The 18,494-nt window shown below is 46.1% G+C and overlaps 3 protein-coding genes across 3 annotated transcripts in view; all 3 read right to left on the bottom strand.

The window, feature by feature from the left end:
* The window catches only part of LOC149453468 (uncharacterized), a 43,706-nt gene extending 35,497 nt beyond the window's left edge, over nt 1–8,209 (bottom strand). Inside the window, exon 1 of the mRNA XM_089688471.1 lies at nt 8,078–8,209. The gene's annotated coding sequence lies outside the window, so the exon portion shown is untranslated. The remainder of the gene's footprint in view (nt 1–8,077) is intronic.
* The window catches only part of LOC149453466 (uncharacterized), a 130,294-nt gene that overhangs the window by 63,989 nt on the left and 47,811 nt on the right, over nt 1–18,494 (bottom strand). Inside the window, exon 25 of the mRNA XM_089688647.1 lies at nt 6,486–6,641. Within this exon, the coding sequence (XP_089544773.1) occupies nt 6,486–6,641 (156 nt within the window). The remainder of the gene's footprint in view (nt 1–6,485; nt 6,642–18,494) is intronic.
* On the bottom strand, nt 8,093–11,421 carry LOC149453467 (uncharacterized). The gene is made up of 5 exons (XM_089688544.1): nt 11,329–11,421; nt 9,162–9,305; nt 8,837–8,987; nt 8,327–8,720; nt 8,093–8,216 (listed from the first exon to the last, which is right to left on the bottom strand). The coding sequence occupies exons 1-4, from the start codon at nt 11,404–11,406 to the stop codon at nt 8,425–8,427; spliced, it is 669 nt and encodes a 222-aa protein (XP_089544670.1). The 5' UTR covers nt 11,407–11,421; the 3' UTR covers nt 8,093–8,216; nt 8,327–8,424.

The following is an 18,494-nucleotide window of genomic DNA, read 5'->3' as shown; positions in this document are numbered from 1 at the left end:
AAATCCCCTCTCCTTGCACTAATCCCCCCAAGTTTCCCCTAACAGCACAAATCACCCCTAAAACCCCTCTCCTAGCACTAATCCCTCCCCCCAAGTTTACCCTTTCAGTACAAATCACCCCCCCAAAATCATCTCTCCTAGCACTAATCCCCCCCCCCTCAAGTTTCCTGTTTCAGCACTATTCCCCCCCCCCCCCCCAAGTTTTCCCTTTCAGCACAAATCCCCCCTCACATCCCTTCTCCTAGCACTAATCACCCCAAGTTTCCCCTTTCACCACAAATCCCCCCAACTCCCCTCTCCTAGCACTAATCCCCCCCAAGTTTCCCCTTTCAGCACAAATCCCCTCTCCTAGCACTAATCCCCCCTAAATTTCTCCTTACAGCACAAATCACACCCCAAATCTCCTCCCCTAGCACTAATCCCCCCCTCAAGTTTCGCCTTTCAGCACAAATCCTCCCCAATTCCCCTCTCCTAGCACTAATCCCCCCCCTAAATTTCCTTTTTTAGCACTAATCCCCCCCCCCCTCCATTTTCCCCTTTCAGCTCAAATGACTCCAAATCCCCTCTCCTAGCATCCCCCCCAAGTTTCCCCTTTTAGCACTTATCACCCCCAAATCCCCTCTCCTAGCACTAACCCCTCCCCCAAGTTTACCCTTTCAGTACAAATCACCCCCCCCCCCCAAATCCCCTCTCCTAGCACTATTCCCCCCCCCCCATCAGGTTTCCAGGTTTCCTCTTTCAGCATTAATACCCCCCCCCCCCAAGTTTCCCCTTTCAGCACAAATCGCCCCCAAATCTCCTCTCCTAACACTAATCCCCTACCCAAAGTTTCCCCTTTCAGCACAAATCCCCCCAAATCCCTTCTCCTAGCACCAATCCCCTACAAGTTTCCCCTTTCAATACTAACCCCCCCCCCCCAAGTTTCCCCTTTCAGCACAAATCACCCCCAAATCCCCTCTCCTAGCACTAAACCCCCCAAGTTTCCCCTTTCAGCACAAATCCCCCCAAATCCCATCTCCTAGCATGAATCCCCCCAAGTTTCCCCTAACAGCACAAATCACCCCCAAATCCCCTCTCTTAGCACTTACCCCACCAAGTTTCCCCTTTCAGCACAAATCACCCCTAAAACCCCTCTCCTAGCACTATCCTCTCCCCCCAAGTTTACCCTTTCAGTACAAATCACCCCCCCCCCCAAATCCCCTCTCCTAGCACTGATCCCCCCCCCCCCATAAAGATTCCTCTTTCAGCACTAATCCCCCCCCCCCCAAGGTTCCCCTTTCAGCACAAATACCCCCAAATCCCCTCTCCTAGCACTAAACCCCCCAGTTTCCCCTTTCAGCACAAATCCCCCCCAAATCCCCTCTCCTAGCACTTATCCCCCCAAGTTTCCCTTTACAGCACAAATCACCACCCAAATCCCCTCTCCTAGCACTAATCCCCCCCCCCCCAAGTTTCCCCTTTCAGCACAAATCCCTTCTCCTGGCACTAATCCCCCCCAATTTTGCCCTTTCAGCACAAATCACACCAAATCCCCTCTCCTAGCACTCACCTCCCCCCCCCCATGTTTCCCCTTTCAGCACAAATCACACCCAAATCCCCTCTCCTAGCACTAATCCCCCCCCCCCATGTTTCCCCTTTCAGCACTAATTTCCCCCCTCCAAGTTTCCCCTTTCAGCACAAATCACCCCCAAATCCCCTCTCCTAACACTAATCCCCTACCCAAATTTCCCCTTACAGCACAAATCCCCCCTCAAATCCATTCTCCTAGCACTAATCACCCCAAGTTTCCCCTTTCAGCACAAATCCCCCCAAATCCCCTCTCCTAGCACTAATCCCCCTTCAAGTTTCCCCTTTCAGCACAAATCACCCCCAAATCCCCTCTCCTAGCACTAATCCCCCTTCAAGTTTCCCCTTTCAGCACAAATCCCCCCAAATCCCCTCTCCTAGCACTAATCCCCCCAAGTTTCCCCTAACAGCACAAATCAACCCCAAATCCCCTCTGCTAGCATTAACCCCCCCCCCTCCAAGTTTCCTTTTTCAGTACAAATCACACCCCCCCCCCAAATCCCCTCTCCTAGCACTAATCCCCCCCCCTCAAGTTTCCTGTTTCAGCACTATTCCCCCCCCCAAGTTTTCCCTTTCAGCACAAATCCCCCCTTCAAATCCCTTCTCCTAGCACTTATCACCCCAAGTTTCCCCTTTCACCACCAATCCTCCCAAATCCCCTCTCCTAGCACTAATCCCCCCATGCTTCCCCTTTCAACACTAATCCACCCCCCAAGTTTCCCCTTTCAGCACAAATCACCCCCAAATCCCCTCTCCTAGCACTAATCCCCCCAAGTTTCCCCTAACAGCACAAATCACCCCAAAATCCCCTCTCCTAGCACTAATCCCCCCCTAGTTTCCCCTTACAGCACAAATCATCCCCCAAATCCCCTCTCCTATCACTAATCCCCCCCACGTTTCCCCTTTCAGCACTAATTTCCCCCCTCCAAGTTTCCCCTTTCAGCACAAATCACCCCCAAATCCCCTCTCCTAACACTAATCCCCTACCCAAATTTCCCCTTTCAGCACAAATCCCCCCTCAAATCCATTCTCCTAGCACTAATCACCCCAGGTTTCCCCTTTTAGCACAAATCCCCCCAAATCCCCTCTCCTAGCACTAATCCCCCCCAGGTTTCCCCTTTCAGCACAAATCACCCCGAAATCCCCTCTAGCACTCACCCCCCCCCAAGTTTCCCCTTTCAGCACAAATCACCCCCCAATCCCCTCTCCTAGCACTAATCCCCCCCAAGTTTCCCCTATCGGCACAAGTCACCCCCCAAATCCCCTCTCCTAGCACTAATCCCCCCAAGTTTCCCCTTACAGCACAAATCACCCCCAAATCCCCTTTCCTAGCACTAATCTCCCCCAAGTTTCCCCTTTCAGCACAAATCACCCCCAAATCCCCTCTCCTAGCACTAATCCCCCCAAGTTTCCCCTTTTGGCACAAATCCCCCCCAAATCCCCTCTCCTACCACTAATCCCCCCAAGTTTTCCCTAACCGCACAAATCACCCCCAAATCCCCTCTCCTAGCACTAATCCCCCCCCAAGTTTCCCCTTTCAGCACAAATCACCCCCATATCCCCTCTCCTAGCACTTATCCCCCCAAGTTTCCCTTTACAGCACAAATCACCACCCAAATCCCCTCTCCTAGCACTAATCCCTCCCCCCAAGTTTACCCTTTCAGTACAAATCACTCCAAATCCCCTCTCCTAGCACTAATCCCCTCCCCAAGTTTCCCCTTTCAGCACAAATCACCCCTAAAACCCCTCTCCTAGCACTAACCCCTCCCCCCAAGTTTCCCCTTTCAGCACAAATCACGCCCAATTCCCCTCTCCTAGCACTAATCCCCCCCCCCCCAAGTTTCCCCTTTCAGCACAAATCACCCCCAAATCCCCTCTCCTTGCACTAATCCCCCCAAGTTTTCCCTAACAGCACAAATCACCCCTAAAACCCCTCTCCTAGCACTAATCCCTCCCCCCAAGTTTACCCTTTCAGTACAAATCACCCCCCCAAAATCATCTCTCCTAGCACTAATCCCCCCCCCCTCAAGTTTCCTGTTTCAGCACTATTCCCCCCCCCCCCAAGTTTTCCCTTTCAGCACAAATCCCCCCTCATATCCCTTCTCCTAGCACTAATCACCCCAAGTTTCCCCTTTCACCACAAATCCCCCCAACTCCCCTCTCCTAGAACTAACCCCCCCCCCCAAGTTTCCCCTTTCAGCACAAATCCCCTCTCCTAGCACTAATCCCCCCTAAATTTCTCCTTACAGCACAAATCACACCCCAAATCTCCTCCCCTAGCACTAATCCCCCCCTCAAGTTTTGCCTTTCAGCACAAATCCTCCCCAAATCCCCTCTCCTAGCACTAATCCCCCCCCCTAAATTTCCTTTTTTAGCACTAATCCCCCCCCCACCCATTTTCCCCTTTCAGCTCAAATGACTCCAAATCCCCTCTCCTAGCATCCCCCCCAAGTTTCCCCTTTTAGCACTAATCACCCCCAAATCCCCTCTCCTAGCACTAACCCCTCCCCCAAGTTTACCCTTTCAGTACAAATCACCCCCCCCCCCCAAATCCCCTCTCCTAGCACTATTCCCCCCCCCCATCAGGTTTCCAGGTTTCCTCTTTCAGCATTAATACCCCCCCCCAAGTTTCCCCTTTCAGCACAAATCGCCCCCAAATCTCCTCTCCTAACACTAATCCCCTACCCAAAGTTTCCCCTTTCAGCACAAATCCCCCCAAATCCCTTCTCCTAGCACCAATCCCCCACAAGTTTCCCCTTTCAATACTAATCCCCCCCCCAAGTTTCCCCTTTCAGCACAAATCACCCCCAAATCCCCTCTCCTAGCACTAAATCCCCCAAGTTTCCCCTTTCAGCACAAATCCCCCCAAATCCCATCTCCTAGCATGAATCCCCCCAAGTTTCCCCTAACAGCACAAATCACCCCCAAATCCCCTCTCTTAGCAGTTACCCCACCAAGTTTCCCCTTTCAGCACAAATCACCCCTAAAACCCCTCTCCTAGCACTATCCTCTCCCCCCAAGTTTACCCTTTCAGTACAAATCACCCCCCCCCCCCCAAATCCCCTCTCCTAGCACTGATCCTCCCCCCCCCCATAAAGATTCCTCTTTCAGCACTAATCCCCCCCCCCAAGGTTCCCCTTTCAGCACAAATACCCCAAAATCCCCTCTCCTAGCACTAAACCCCCCAGTTTCCCCTTTCAGCACAAATCCCCCCCAAATCCCCTCTCCTAGCACTTATCCCCCCAAGTTTCCCTTTACAGCACAAATCACCACCCAAATCCCCTCTCCTAGCACTAATCCCCCCCCCCCTCTAGTTTCCCCTTTCAGCACAAATCCCTTCTCCTGGCACTAATCCCCCCCAATTTTGCCCTTTCAGCACAATTCACACCAAATCCCCTCTCCTAGCACTCACCTCCCCCCCCCCCCATGTTTCCCCTTTCAGCACAAATCACACCCAAATCCCCCCCCCCATGTTTCCCCTTTCAGCACTAATTTCCCCCCTCCAAGTTTCCCCTTTCAGCACAAATCACCCCCAAATCCCCTCTCCTAACACTAATCCCCTACCCAAATTTCCCCTTACAGCACAAATCCCCCCTCAAATCCATTCTCCTAGCACTAATCACCCCAAGTTTCCCCTTTCAGCACAAATCCCCCCAAATCCCCTCTCCTAGCACTAATCCCCCCCAGGTTTCCCCTTTCAGCACAAATCACCCCGAAATCCCCTCTAGCACTCACCCCCCCCCCCCCCAAGTTTCCCCTTTCAGCACAAATCACCCCCAAATCCCCTCTCCTAGCACTAATCTCCCCCAAGTTTCCCCTTTCAGCACAAATCACCCCCAAATCCCCTCTCCTAGCGCTAATCCCCCCGAGTTTCCCCTTTCAGCCCAAATCCCCCCAAATCCCCTCTCCTAGCACTAATCCCCCCCCCCCCCCAAGTTTCCCCTTTCAGCACAAATCCCTTCTCCTAGCACTAATCCCCCCCCCATTTTCCCCTTTCAGCACAAATCTCTCCAAATCCCCTCTCCTAGCACTCACCCCCCCCCCCCCCCAAGTTTCCCCTTTCAGCACAAATCATTCCCAAATCCCCTCTCCTAGCACTAATCCCCCCTCAAGTTTCCCTTTTCAGCACTAATTTCCCCCTTTCCAAGTTTCCCCTTTCAGCACATATCACCCCCAAATCCCCTCTCCTAGCACTAATTCCCCCCCCAAGTTTCCCCTTTCAGCACAAATCCCCTCTCCTAGTACAAATCCCACCTCTGAATCATCCCTTCTAGCACAACCCCTCAAATCCTCATTGTACCCACGGCAACTGCCACTCCTGCCCACCCCCCTTGTCAGTCTTTATTCATTTCTACAATAAAAAACAAATCTCCCCGCGCTGATGAAATATTACCATAATAAAGCTTTATTTGTGTGTGAATTTTTTTTTATAAAAATGTCAGGTGCATACAGTGTTGCATGACTGAGCAGTAGCCAGTTAAAAGAAGCGCAGTGCTGAATAGCAAATAAAACGCCCTGGTCATGAAGGTGGTAAAACCTTCTAGAGGTCATGAGGTTAAATATTTATGTTGGAAATAAAATATGTTTTTCTTTCACTTTTCTATAAATATACCGGCAACTTCAAATTCCCAGATGAGTCTTCTGCACACTATGATGGAGATGTGGTGGTGACACCAAACATCTCAACCTCCTCACTAAGGTTGGGTTGGCCGATCGTTCAGGCCTCATCTTTTTTGTACGAATGTTTTACAGACACAATAATTCATCCCACGACACTCCACCATTTGTTCTTCAGCGGCCACACGTCACTTGTATTCTCCGGTGGAGAATTCTCTTCTGGACAGGAAGATGGCTTCTCGCCGGCGTGAACTCTCATGTGCCGATCTCGGTTCCCTTTATCAGAGAAGCTCTTTCCGCACTCGGAACAGGGAAAGGGCTTCTCACCGGTGTGGACTCTCTGATGTCTTTTGAGATTCGATTTCTCGGCGAAAGCCTTTCCGCACTCAAGACACGAGAAGGGCTTTTCCCCGGTGTGAGTTCTCTGGTGCCGGAGGTGTTCCGTTTTCTTTGTAAAGCTCATCTCACACTCGAAACATGAAAAGCGTCTTTCGGTGGTGTCCATGGTCTGGAGTACAGCCGGGTCGTGGGTTTCTGTGAGTGCATTTTCACCGTTTTGAAAAGGATGGAAATTATTGGGAGAAGGTTCCTCTGAATTAGGAGGATCTGGTGATTTCTCTGCCTTGTGGACGCTTGGTTGGACCCTTGGGAGAATAGCAAGGAATTTATTTTTGGGCTCCTCAGAAGTTGGGCGATTTGTTGACCTTACCATATGATTAGGTTTGTTATGTAAATTTTGAGTAACAATGATTACTCCTGGAGAACACTGTACCATGACATCATCGTCTTTACTACAATCTGCAGATAAAATACAACATCCCTCTGAGGTATTCCATCCATTGTGTCCTCCTGTTAGAAATATATATATTTTTTTATTATAAAAATAATAACATATTCCTTATTCATGTTTTGCGGTTATGAGTCTGCCAGTCACCCGTTCCCCAGATCTCTTGTTGGGAACATGACGTTATATTGAGGAATGTAGATGGACCTTCCATATGGTGTCCAGTATCTCCTTCTCATTTGTTGGGAACAGGACATTATATTGAGGAATGGAGATGGACCTTTCATATGGTGTCCAGTATCTCCTCCTCATTTGTTGGGAACATGACGTTATATTGAGGAATGGAGATGGACCTTTCATATGGTGTCCAGTATCTCCTTCTCATTGTTTGGGAACATGACGTTATATTGAGGAATGGAGATGGACCTTTCATATGGTGTCCAGTATCTCCTCATTTGTTGGGAACATGACGTTATATTGAGGAATGGAAATGGACCTTTCATATGGTGTCCAGTATCTCCTCCTCATTTGTTGGGAACATGACGTTATATTGAGGAATGGAGATGGACCTTTCACATGGTGTCCAGTATCTCCTCCTCATTTGTTGGAAACATGACGTTAATTTGAGAAATGAAGATGGACCTTTCATATGGTGTCCAGTATCTCCTCCTCATTTGTTGGGAACATGACGTTATATTGAGGAATGGAGATAGACCTTTCATATGGTGTCCAGTATCTCCTCCTCATTTGTTGGCAACATGTTGATATATTGAGGAATGGAGATAGACCTTTCATATGGTGTCCAGTATCTCCTCCTCATTTGTTGGGAACATGACGTTATATTGAGGAATGGAGATGGACCTTCATATGGTGTACAGTATCTCCTCTACATGGGACGTGGCATACAGTCAGTACACTGGATACATTTCTGCCATATCATAACAAGCCAATTTAATTGACTCTGTCTAAAAATTTGTATGACGGCGTGCTGATTTTTCAGAATTTTTTTTTTGTCAATCTGCTTACCAAAACTTGTGGAAAAGAAAGTAAAATGTGAACAAAAAGGTACACACAATAAAATTTGTGGACATTTTTGTACATAATAATCACCTGTGCTGAGATCTAGAGAAGATTCCTCCTTGGAAATTGCCACTGTTCTTTCGGCTTCCTTCAAAGACAGTTGATTTCCCCTCACATACGTCTTTTCTTCCTCTTTAACCTCAGTTTTGATGTCAATCACTTCTTCCCCCTAAAATCACAAAATCATTGCAAGCACTTTAAACTCAAGACTACATAGAAGAATATTGTGTAATATAGTTTAGAGCCACGTTTGAGTTTAATATCCTCAGTCCCATCTACCTGATGATGGTGAGGGATGGTGTGACCTTCCTGTGTGGAATCTCGGAAGTACAGAGAACGGGGACATCTCTCTGGTGGGTTCCGATTATTGGATCCATCTACCTGATGATGTGAGGGATGGTGTGACCTTCCTGTGTGGAATACAGAGGACGGGGACATCTCTCTGGTGGGTTCCCATTACTGGATCCATCTACCCGATGATGGTGAGGGATGGTGTGACCTTCCTGTGTGGAATCCCGGGAATACAGAGGACGGGGACATCTCTCTAGTTGGTTCCCATGACTGGATCCACCTACCTGATGATGGTGGGGGATGGTGTGATCTTTCTGTGTGGAATACTGGGAGTACAGAGGACGGGGACATCTCTCTGGTGGCTTTCCATGACTGGATCCACCTGTAGGAAACAAACACACTGACCGAATCAATTGTTTCTATGTGTTTATCAGATGATGGGTGATCTAGGTGGACCCTTCGTACTGCTCTCTCCTTTACAATAAAGTCTCCTCTTACCCGGTGATGTGAGGGGCGGCTTATTGTCCATCATGACGTCCTTGTAGAGATCCTTGTGTCCTTCTAAATACTGCTGCTCCTTCACCACACTATGATCTTCTTCTTCTTTTATCTCTTCTTTGATGCTAACATTAAAATTGATCCGCTTTCTCTGAATAAAAATGTAAAAAAAAAAAAATGCCTCTGGAGACATCTCAATATCATATAGGAACCTGCCATGGAGACCTCGTAACTACCTATAGGAACCTGACACACACAATGGTACAGTCACCATCCAGGCACATCCTTTGTCTGAAAATGTCCCGGAATTCCCAACACCGCTCACCTCTCCTATCAGGAGGTCAAGGATCTTCTTGGTGACTTCTAAAATCTTCTGTTCGTTGTTTCTTTCTGGAACCAGTAATAAATGTAGAGGAACCATAATGGAGTAGTCTCCATCTCCCGATGTCTTCTTCACAACTATGTTATTCTGTGGAGAGAGATTACCAATCACTATTTCAACACATTTCCCAACAAACGAAGTTGCAACTTGCTGCCATCATCGTCCCTCTTTGCTACAATCTGACTGATGGCCTCTTTCAGAGGTAATGATATTTTTTCCCATAATTGCCGGTTAGGTTGTCTTCAGTCACATTGTATCAGTCACTGTCCGGGGCATTCAACTGTGTTTTCCTGCATTCATGGTACCTCTCTGTACTGATCTTGTAGTGGCCTACTTTGAAGGTCCTCATTATGAACTGGTGGTGGGAGGTCGTGAGGAAGGAAATCCTCTCCTCTCCATCACTACTAACAACGCCACCATCACTCCCACCCCACATGCCAAAGTCCTGGGTGTCACCCTGGACTCCCACCTCTCCTTCCTACACCACGTCCAATTGCTTTCAAGATCATGCAGGCTCCACCTCCGCAACATCTCCAAGATACGTACATTCCTCACCCCGGACACTACCAAACAACTCGTACACTCCCTCATCATCTCACGCCTGGACTATTGCAACTCCCTTCTCACTGGCCTACCCAAACGAATGTTATCCCCACTCCAGTCGATCCTGAATTCAGCGGCAGGACTCATCCACCTCACCAACCGCTCCACACCTGCCACCCCCCTCTGCCAATACCTTCACTGGCTCCCGATTGCCCAACGCATCAAATTCAAACTGCTAACCCTGACCTACAAAGCCATTCACAACGCCGCCCCAAACTTCCTAACCGACCTGATACCTAAATACCACCCTACCCGTGCCTTTCGCTCCTCACAGGACCTCCTACCCTCTAGCTCCCTGGTCTTTTCCTCCCACGCCCGATTGCAGGATTTCTCCAGGACCTCCCACTCCTCTGGAATTCCCTACCCCAGTCCATTAGACTGTCACCTACCCTCATCACCTTCAGACGCACCCTGAAGACCCATCTTTTCAGGGAGGCCTACCCCTCCCTCACCTAACAACTGACCTCCTCCACTCCTCCTACCACTTCATTCCCCACAGCCATTTCCTCTTGTTCCACTTCCCCTCCCTCCTAGATTGTAAGCTCGAAACAGCAGGGCCCTCGAACCCCTCGTGTATTGTATTGTTTCTGTCCTGTCTCATGTTCTGTCCCCCTGCTATTGTACAGCGCTGAGCAAACCCTTTGGCGCTATATAAATACTATATTATAATAATAATAATAATGAGAGCAGAGCTACAGTGAACAAGAAATAACAATCTGCATGCATTCACTACTTTTAGAAACACCCTGCACTCCGATCACATGGTACTTTTATATATATATACTGCATGTTGAAATGTGTTTTTATTACAAAATATATGAAAAATATCTTTAAAAATACATTTCAAATATACTATATGCCTTTAAAAATACAAACCTACATTTTTGGAATGCATTTACAAATATATGTTATAATTAATTTTTTAAATGTTAAAAAAAATCTGAATATATTAAAAAAAAAAAAAAAAAAAATGTTGACATTTCTCAGCAATTGTTTTCAGCAAATAATTGTTTAAAGTGCCCAGATTTCAGGAAAAGAGAATCTGTAAAGAAAATATGGACGTCTCATAAATATAATTAAAATATATAATAAAATATAAAATAAAAATATAAAATATACAAAAAAATAAAACTAATAAATATATATAATACTATAAAAAATGGGATAATTTAGCTAAAAAAAAAAAGTTTTTGAAACAAAAAAGTTTTTAAATTATCCAGCTGTCAACACAAATTTCGGAAAACTTTGTCTTGTAGCTTGTTGTTGGTTACACTAATAAATATTATTATCCGTTGATAAGTACAAAAAAGTTATATATAGAAATGTCAAATTTTTTTGTCCATTTAGAAATGTAATAAAAAGTTGTAAAAAAAAAAAAATTACATTCATTGGCAACTTCATGGTGATTTGTCGCTGGAATAAAACTGGAAGAAAGTTATTTTTCGGTCAGGTATCAGTCAACAAAATGAACCAAACGTGGAGGGCATGCTCCCAAAATCCTCCTCACCTCCCCGGTCAGCAGGTAGATGATCTCTAGGGCGAGCCGTAATACTCTCTCCGTCAGGTTGGTGCAGGTTGCCTCCATTGCTCGCAACTCTGTTCCATTCACTTCCTGCAACAATAGCTCCCATCCCCCAATGCTTAGCGTCATGGGTAAAAGGCAGGTTCTGCTGTGATTGGTTCTTCTTGGCCATTTTGTTGTAGACCAGCAGACCTGGAGGAATACTCTGTTCATCATAAAACAATACTCAAACCTGAGCACATCTATGAATGCCCACCAAAAATGACCGTGGAACAAATTTCTAAGACATGGGGCATGTCGATTTTGCTGTATGCCAACATGTCTTCAAATATGGGAAACAATAATATGGCCGCGCTCAGGAGCTTATCCTCATTAATTACTTGCAAGGAGGTTTAAGTTTGCTGCAACGCAAGGTTCTCAGCATACTTTGTCTACTTGGAGTTCACCAAACTGGCCAATGAAGTGGCCAGATTTGGTCAGTCTGCATCTACAAACCTCAAGCTGATCTTGGCAAAAAAAAAGGTGGTGATTCCCCATTATTCGTAGCAGCCCTGCATGCTCGTATAAGATTTGATATGGATATTTAAGGCCCTGATAAAGGTTTTAATGGGAGACACAATAAAAAATTGGAGTGGGTATTCCCCATAATTCCTACCAGGCACTTCCCAGGGCTGGAATGGATTTACGGGAACCACCCCCAAAAATCAAGAAAAAAATGCTCGGGGTCCCCCTAAAATTCTATACCAGACACTTAATCCAGGCATGCGGCATGGTTGGCCAGAAAAAAGAGGGATGAGCATATATTTATGGGAAAACCCCCCACAAAAATAATGAAAAAATGGGTGGGGTCACCCTAACATTCCAGACTAGATCCATAATCCAAGCATGCAGCCTGGCTGACCAGGTAAGGGGGGACGAGCGTGCGCTCACCATCCTTAACCCTAGAAGGCCACATGCTCTCAACATGGAGGGTTCCACAGCACTTTGACCCCATGTTGATGAGGACAAGGGCCTCTTCCCCATAACCCTGGCCTGGAAGTCAAGGGGGTTTGCAGACGGGGGGCTTATTAGAATTTGGAAACCTCTTCAGAAATTAGAGGACCCCCCCACAAGCTCTCAACATGGGGGGCTCCACAACACTTTGACCCCATGTTGATGAGGAAGTCAAGGGGATCTGCAGACGGGGGGGGGGGGTTTATTAGAATTTGGAAACCTCTTCAGAAATTAGAGGACCCCCCACATGCTCTCAACATGGGGGGTTCCACAGCACTTTGACCCCATGTTGATGAGGACAAGGGCCTCTTCCCCATAACCCTGGCCTGGAAGTCAAGGGGGTTTGCAGACGGGTGGCTTATTAGAATTTGGAAACCTCTTCAGAAGTTAGAGGACCCCTCCACATGCTCTCAACATGGGGGGCTCCACAACACTTTGACCCCATGTTGCTGAGGACAAGGGTCTCTTCCCATAACCCTGGCCTGGAAGTCAAGGGGGTCTTCAGAAATTAGAGGACCACCCCAGATACCTTAGTAGTTTTAAGCCCCTTGAATGAGAGGTACCTTTAGTGAGGGGGTTCAAGAAACAAGAGGGGTAGCAATCACAGATCCAGCAAGTATAGACAGATAGCAAGGTCACGTGCGGTGAAAGGGTTCAGCTCAGTAATACAGTCCAGCAGCAGATTCCCTCTTCCACCATTTCTGCATCAGTGCACACCTCTCAGTTGTCCTGTACCTAGGTGTCCATGTTCTCCATCTTGAAGGTCAAATCTCTGAAAATCCACCAGGACTGTCTTTGCACCAGGGACACTTTCTGGCTTTCATGGACATCAAGGACTGTCTTTGCACCAGGGACACTTTCTGGCTTTCGTGGACATCAAGGATGAGTACCTTCAGCCTTTCCTACACTTTACTGTGGAGCCCTTACAGTAACCAGTTGTGACCATGCCCATCAGACTCCTGTCTGCACCTCGAATGGGTACTGGCCCCAATATCACTGCTACTGCACTGATGTGGTACCTCTTGTTGAGGTTAGCATGGGCTTTGTCTGACAACATGGCTATGACTGCAAATAATACAATGGTTCAGATGGATCCTTACCCTCCAGAATCATCGTTGGAACCGACTTATTATTTGGGGTGCTGGACACAACTCAGACCAGAATGTTTCCTTCCCACAAGAAGCTTCAAACTCTCCAATCTCAATTTCCAGCTCTCCAGTCCAAGTGTCATGTGACTCTCCACTTTCTGGGGAAGGGCATTCAATCCAAAATCGGTTGGACAATGGTGTACATCGACCTTCAGTTAGGAACCAGAATAGTCAGCATAACAGGACCGGCAGTTCAGATGCCATCCTGGGCAGAACATCATGTTCTTTCCTTGTCTGCCATGTACATCCCAGGAATAGACCACTGGCAGGTAGACGTTCTCAGTCGAGACCTGAGGGAGCAGCCCCCATAACTGGAAAAGTTCCAAGATTTGTGTCACAAGTGGAGAACACTAGATGTGGACTTCCTGGCATCCAGGTTTTGTAGGTAAAAGGATCCTTTAGTGGATGCTCTGCAGGCTCCGTGGTATCAGTACACTATAATCTACACCTCATCTTCATTGAGGCCCCCTTCCGAATAGGAAATCTGAAACCACGATTCTGCTCGTCCTTCGAAAACGCGGCAAAATGCGCATCATGTGTTTGGGTGTCATTATTCTCGATGGTGCCCCAATTGCGGTGTGATTCCATCATGGTTGTCGCATGCCAGTCATGGCAAAACGCTTGCTTAAAAATCACGCTAAGCTTGTCACCAAAAAAGGAGTAGGAGCTTCTTTTAGGTGACAACGTGACACACATCTTCACGTGTAAATTACACTCAGGAGCACTCGTTCCTGCTACACGAGGTCTCATTGGGGCCTGAAACATTTTCCTTGTTGGATTAGCAGGACGGAGATTGAGGGCATTCTGATACTCGTTGCCCTGGAGTGGGCCAGATGAATGTCGTATGCCGACTTGGTTTGATGGAAGCTCTGTGGGCGCTTCCATATCAGGATATTTTGTCTCAGGACCAATTTACTATCCAGGTCACTGGCCTTGGCATGGCTGTTGAAGCCCAGGTTTTTGGGACAAGGGCATGTCTGAATCTGTGGTTGCTTTGATAGAAAAAGCTAGAAAGGATACTTTTCATAAGGCCTGTTATAAGACATGGAAGTCATACTTCGCCTGGAGTGAGTCTTCTCGCTTCCATTCTAGGAGTTTCTTTGTGGGATGATTCCTTTCATTCTCACAGCTGGGTCTGGACCAGCATTTGGCTCTTAGCACCATGAAAGGCCACGTTTCTGCCTTTTTCATCTGGTTTCAGAGACTGTTGGCCTCTCACTCCTTGATTAACGTGTTTCTTCTCCTGTCTGTTCCCCTGGGACTCTGTAGGATCAAAATCTGGTTCTTTTGGTAGTTTAGAAACCGCCATTTGAAATATATGAGCCTGTCTTTCAACATCCTTGAGGTAGTATTTCATGTAGTCATTACCTCTGCAAGGTTCGTGTCTCAACTGGAGGTCTTCTCTTGCAAAGAACCCTTCTGGTTTTGTATAGGGACACGGTGATGTTGAGGTCCAAGACTTCACTCTTGCCTAAGGTAACTTTTGACCATCACCTCAACCAGAATATTGTTTTTCTATCCTACTATCCATGTTCAGTTTCACCAAAAGATGATTTCCCTCAGTTGCCTGGATGTGGTTCAGGCTGTGAGAAATTATCTCCCAGCTACTGCCTTGTTAAGTTTGATTCAGTTTCAGTTTTTCTGAATGGACCTTTATACTTTTGGTCTAAAGCAGGGGTGTCAAACTTATTTTCATTGCGGGCTGCATCAGCATTTCGGTTGCCCTCAAAGGTTGTATCTGTAAGACTAGATGAAGTCTAGAGCACCCCACCACCCCTTTACATCAGATGTCAAGAACCCCCCCACTATCAGAAAAAAAGTGTCCCCCACTCTCCCTTACAGCACAGTGCACCAGCCTTACCTTGTGCTGCTACCATGAAGAAGCTGGAGGTGGAGCTGGGAAGCAGAAAGTGCGGGATCTGGAGGGGGACCAGAGAAGGACTGGAGCCTACTGCGGACTATTGAGACAAGGTGGGGGCAGAGAGGAGGGAGGTGTTGCAGCTGCAAGAGAGGTGTGATGGCCACAGAGGTGTGAAGGCCACATGAAATGGCCTGGAGGGCCAGATTTAGCTCAGGGGCCTTGTGTTTGACATGTGTGGTCTGAAGGGTCTTTTTGACATCAAGGAAATTTTCCCAGATTTGCAAGGCTGCAATCCGCTCTTCTGTTTATGTTTTCTAAAATTCTACTAGGCGGATGTCCCAGCCTCACTTGTCCTTCAGGTAGCTCTTCGAGGTGCAGGCAATCCCCAGTTCTCTGTTGTTTTCCTAGGCCTGTCAGTGATTGCTTACCTGTTGCCCACACCTCTCAAAGGTTAAAGAAGTCCCTTGTCCCTAAATAGATGGGAGTGACAATGAGATGCTTGTACTCACCATAAATTCCTTTTTTTGGACTTCATTGAGTGACACGGTCCCTTCTGTGTTTGTGATCTTGTTCTTGGTCTCTCTCTGTCATGGCTTCCCTACATCATCAGTTGCCATTTCATCATGGAGAGTACCCATACCCTCAGATGTATGTAGGCCAACAGAGTAGTATCTTGGGTTCTCCTGTCCTCCCTTTAACTTTGACAGAATTTCTGTCATGGCTTCCCTACATCATTGGCTGCCATTTCATCATGGAGAGTACCCATACCCTCAGACGTATGTAGGATGACAGAGTAGTATCTTGGGTTCTTGTTGGATTTAAGACACATATAATACTTCTTCTAGTGTCTTGAGGCGATTATGAATGAAAGAGCCATTGAAATAAAAAATGAAGTGTGATTTTATTCTATCACACAATGGTGTAAAATAACAATGTAAAGCGTATCATGAACAGTTCCATGTAGATAAAACTACTGTAGAAATAACAAGCAAAAGTTGAAAGATAAGTCACCATTATCTGTCATAGAAGTCCGGCCATTTCCTGTTCTGTCTTCCATGTTCTTGTCCTTCGAGACTTTGTTGAAGAAGCCGGAAATAGATGGAAGTGACGAACTTTGACTTCAGTAAGCACCTGTTCCAGCTTCTCATACGTCTGTGTGCATGTGTGACAAAGTGTCAGTGTCAGTGGTATTGTGTGAGTGTCTCTCTTGTCCGTTGTCTCATGGTCTTTTATGAGGCAAATTTATGTCATAGTTAGTGATCTTAATACCTTCTATGGAAATTATTACTGCTTAGCAAAGCCATTTCATAAAAGGAAGGGGATGCTATACATATGATGTTTTTGATGGACAGGAACATATGTATGCTGATGTACATAATATTGTAAGCAGATGATGTAACCCTCAGCTATATATTTAAAGAATAATATAGCTTAAGAACATATCAATGTATAATCACTAAACTATATATGTATCAATGTTAGAAACGTATACTAAATACACACAGATACTATTAAAATACACAATGTAATAGTAAATCTATAATGAGTCCTCCTAATACCCTTGACATTACTATCAGATACTTTTAACTAGCTATGCCTAAATATAGTCTTCAGCTAGTTAGCTGTCTCAGCTAACTTACCCATATTTTACTGTCTCAGCTTAACTTATATGTCTTTTAGTCTCAGTTATTTTACTGAAGAATTAAATAATATCATCGGTATAAGGCGACAATTCACACATATTAATATTAATTATGATTAATCATAAAAACCAAATATTTTGCAAGCTTGCCATCAATATAAGTGTCGAATCATAATTTTGATTTCTTAACAGTTCTCATGTCCTCCCTTTAGCTTTGACAGAATTCTCTATCCGTCATGGCTTCCCTACATCATCGGTTGCCATTTCATCATGGAGAGTACCCCTACCCTCAGACGTACGTTGGCCAACAGAGTAGTATCTTGGGTTCTCATGTCCTCACTTTAGCTTTGACAGAATTCTCTCTCTGTCATGGCTACCCTACATCGTCGGTTGCCATTTCATCATGAAGAGTACCCATACCCTCAGACGTACGTTGGCAGACAGTAGTATCTTGGGTTCTCCTGTCCTCCCTTTAGCTTTGACAGAATGTTCAGTAGTAGTCATTTATTTATCATCATTTCACTTAGAAAAATACTAATCCTTCTCCAAAGGCCAAGTTCCAATAAATCACCCTTGAAGTGTTGCTGATGAAGAACAAGTAATTGTGATCAATGGTACCAGAAACAAAACAAGAGTTCACACTGAGGTTTACCAATAATAACTTTATTTTATTGCATATCTTTATGGAACAAAAGAAGGAAAGACAGTCAGAACTCCAACTATTGTTCCCAGAGAACTTCTCTATATAAAATGGAAGTCCAGTGCAGGAACAATTGTACAGCCTAAGACCCCACCATTGTTTCCAAAGAACTTTCCTAAATAAAATGGAAGTCCAGTGCAAGAACGAAGGACAGCCTGAGACCCCACCATTATTCCCAAAGAACTTCCCTAAATAAAATGGAATTCCAATACAAAAACAAAGGACAGCCTGAGACCCCACCATTGTTCCTAGAAAATTTCTCTAAATAAAATGGAAGTCCAGTGCAGGAACAAAAGTACAGCCTAAGACCCACCATTGTTTCCAAAGAACATTCCTAAATAAAATGGAAGTCCAGTGCAAGAACGAAGGACAGCCTGAGACCATACCATTGTTCCTAGAGAACTTTTCTATATAAAATGGAAATCCAGTGCAGGAACAAAAGTGCAGCCTAAGACCCCACCATTGTTCCCAAAGAACCTTCCTAAAGAAAATGGAAGTCCAGTGCAGAAACGAAGGACAGCCTGAGACCCCACCATTGCTCCCAGAGAACTTCCCTAAATAAAGTGGAAGTACAGTGTGAGAATGAAGGACAGCTTGAGACCATACCATTGTTCCTGGAGAACTTCTCTAAATAACATGTAAGTTCAGTGCAAGAACGAAGGACAGCCTGAGACCCCACCATTGTTCCCAGAGAACTTCCCTAAATAGAATGGAGGTCCACTGCAAGAAAGGAGGACAGCCTAAGACCCCACCATTGTTCCTAGATAACTTTTCTAAATAAAATGGAAGTCCAGTGCAAGAATGAAG

Source organism: Staurois parvus, unplaced genomic scaffold (assembly GCF_062004578.1).
Source record: "Staurois parvus isolate SC_StPar_1 unplaced genomic scaffold, SC_StPar_1.0 ptg000449l, whole genome shotgun sequence".
Classification (NCBI taxonomy): Eukaryota; Metazoa; Chordata; class Amphibia; order Anura; family Ranidae; genus Staurois; species Staurois parvus.
This window is presented reverse-complemented; position numbering and strand designations above follow the sequence as displayed.

Coding starts and splice junctions, on each gene's coding strand:
- LOC149453467 (XM_089688544.1), bottom strand. CDS start 11,406: ATGGAGGCAACCTGCACCAACCTGACGGAGAGAGTATTACGGCTCGCC. Junction 9,306..11,328: donor TCTACCTGCTGACCGGGGAG/GTGAGGAGGATT, acceptor CTCTCTCCACAG/AATAACATAGTTGTGAAGAA. Junction 8,988..9,161: donor TTGACCTCCTGATAGGAGAG/GTGAGCGGTGTT, acceptor ATTTTTATTCAG/AGAAAGCGGATCAATTTTAA.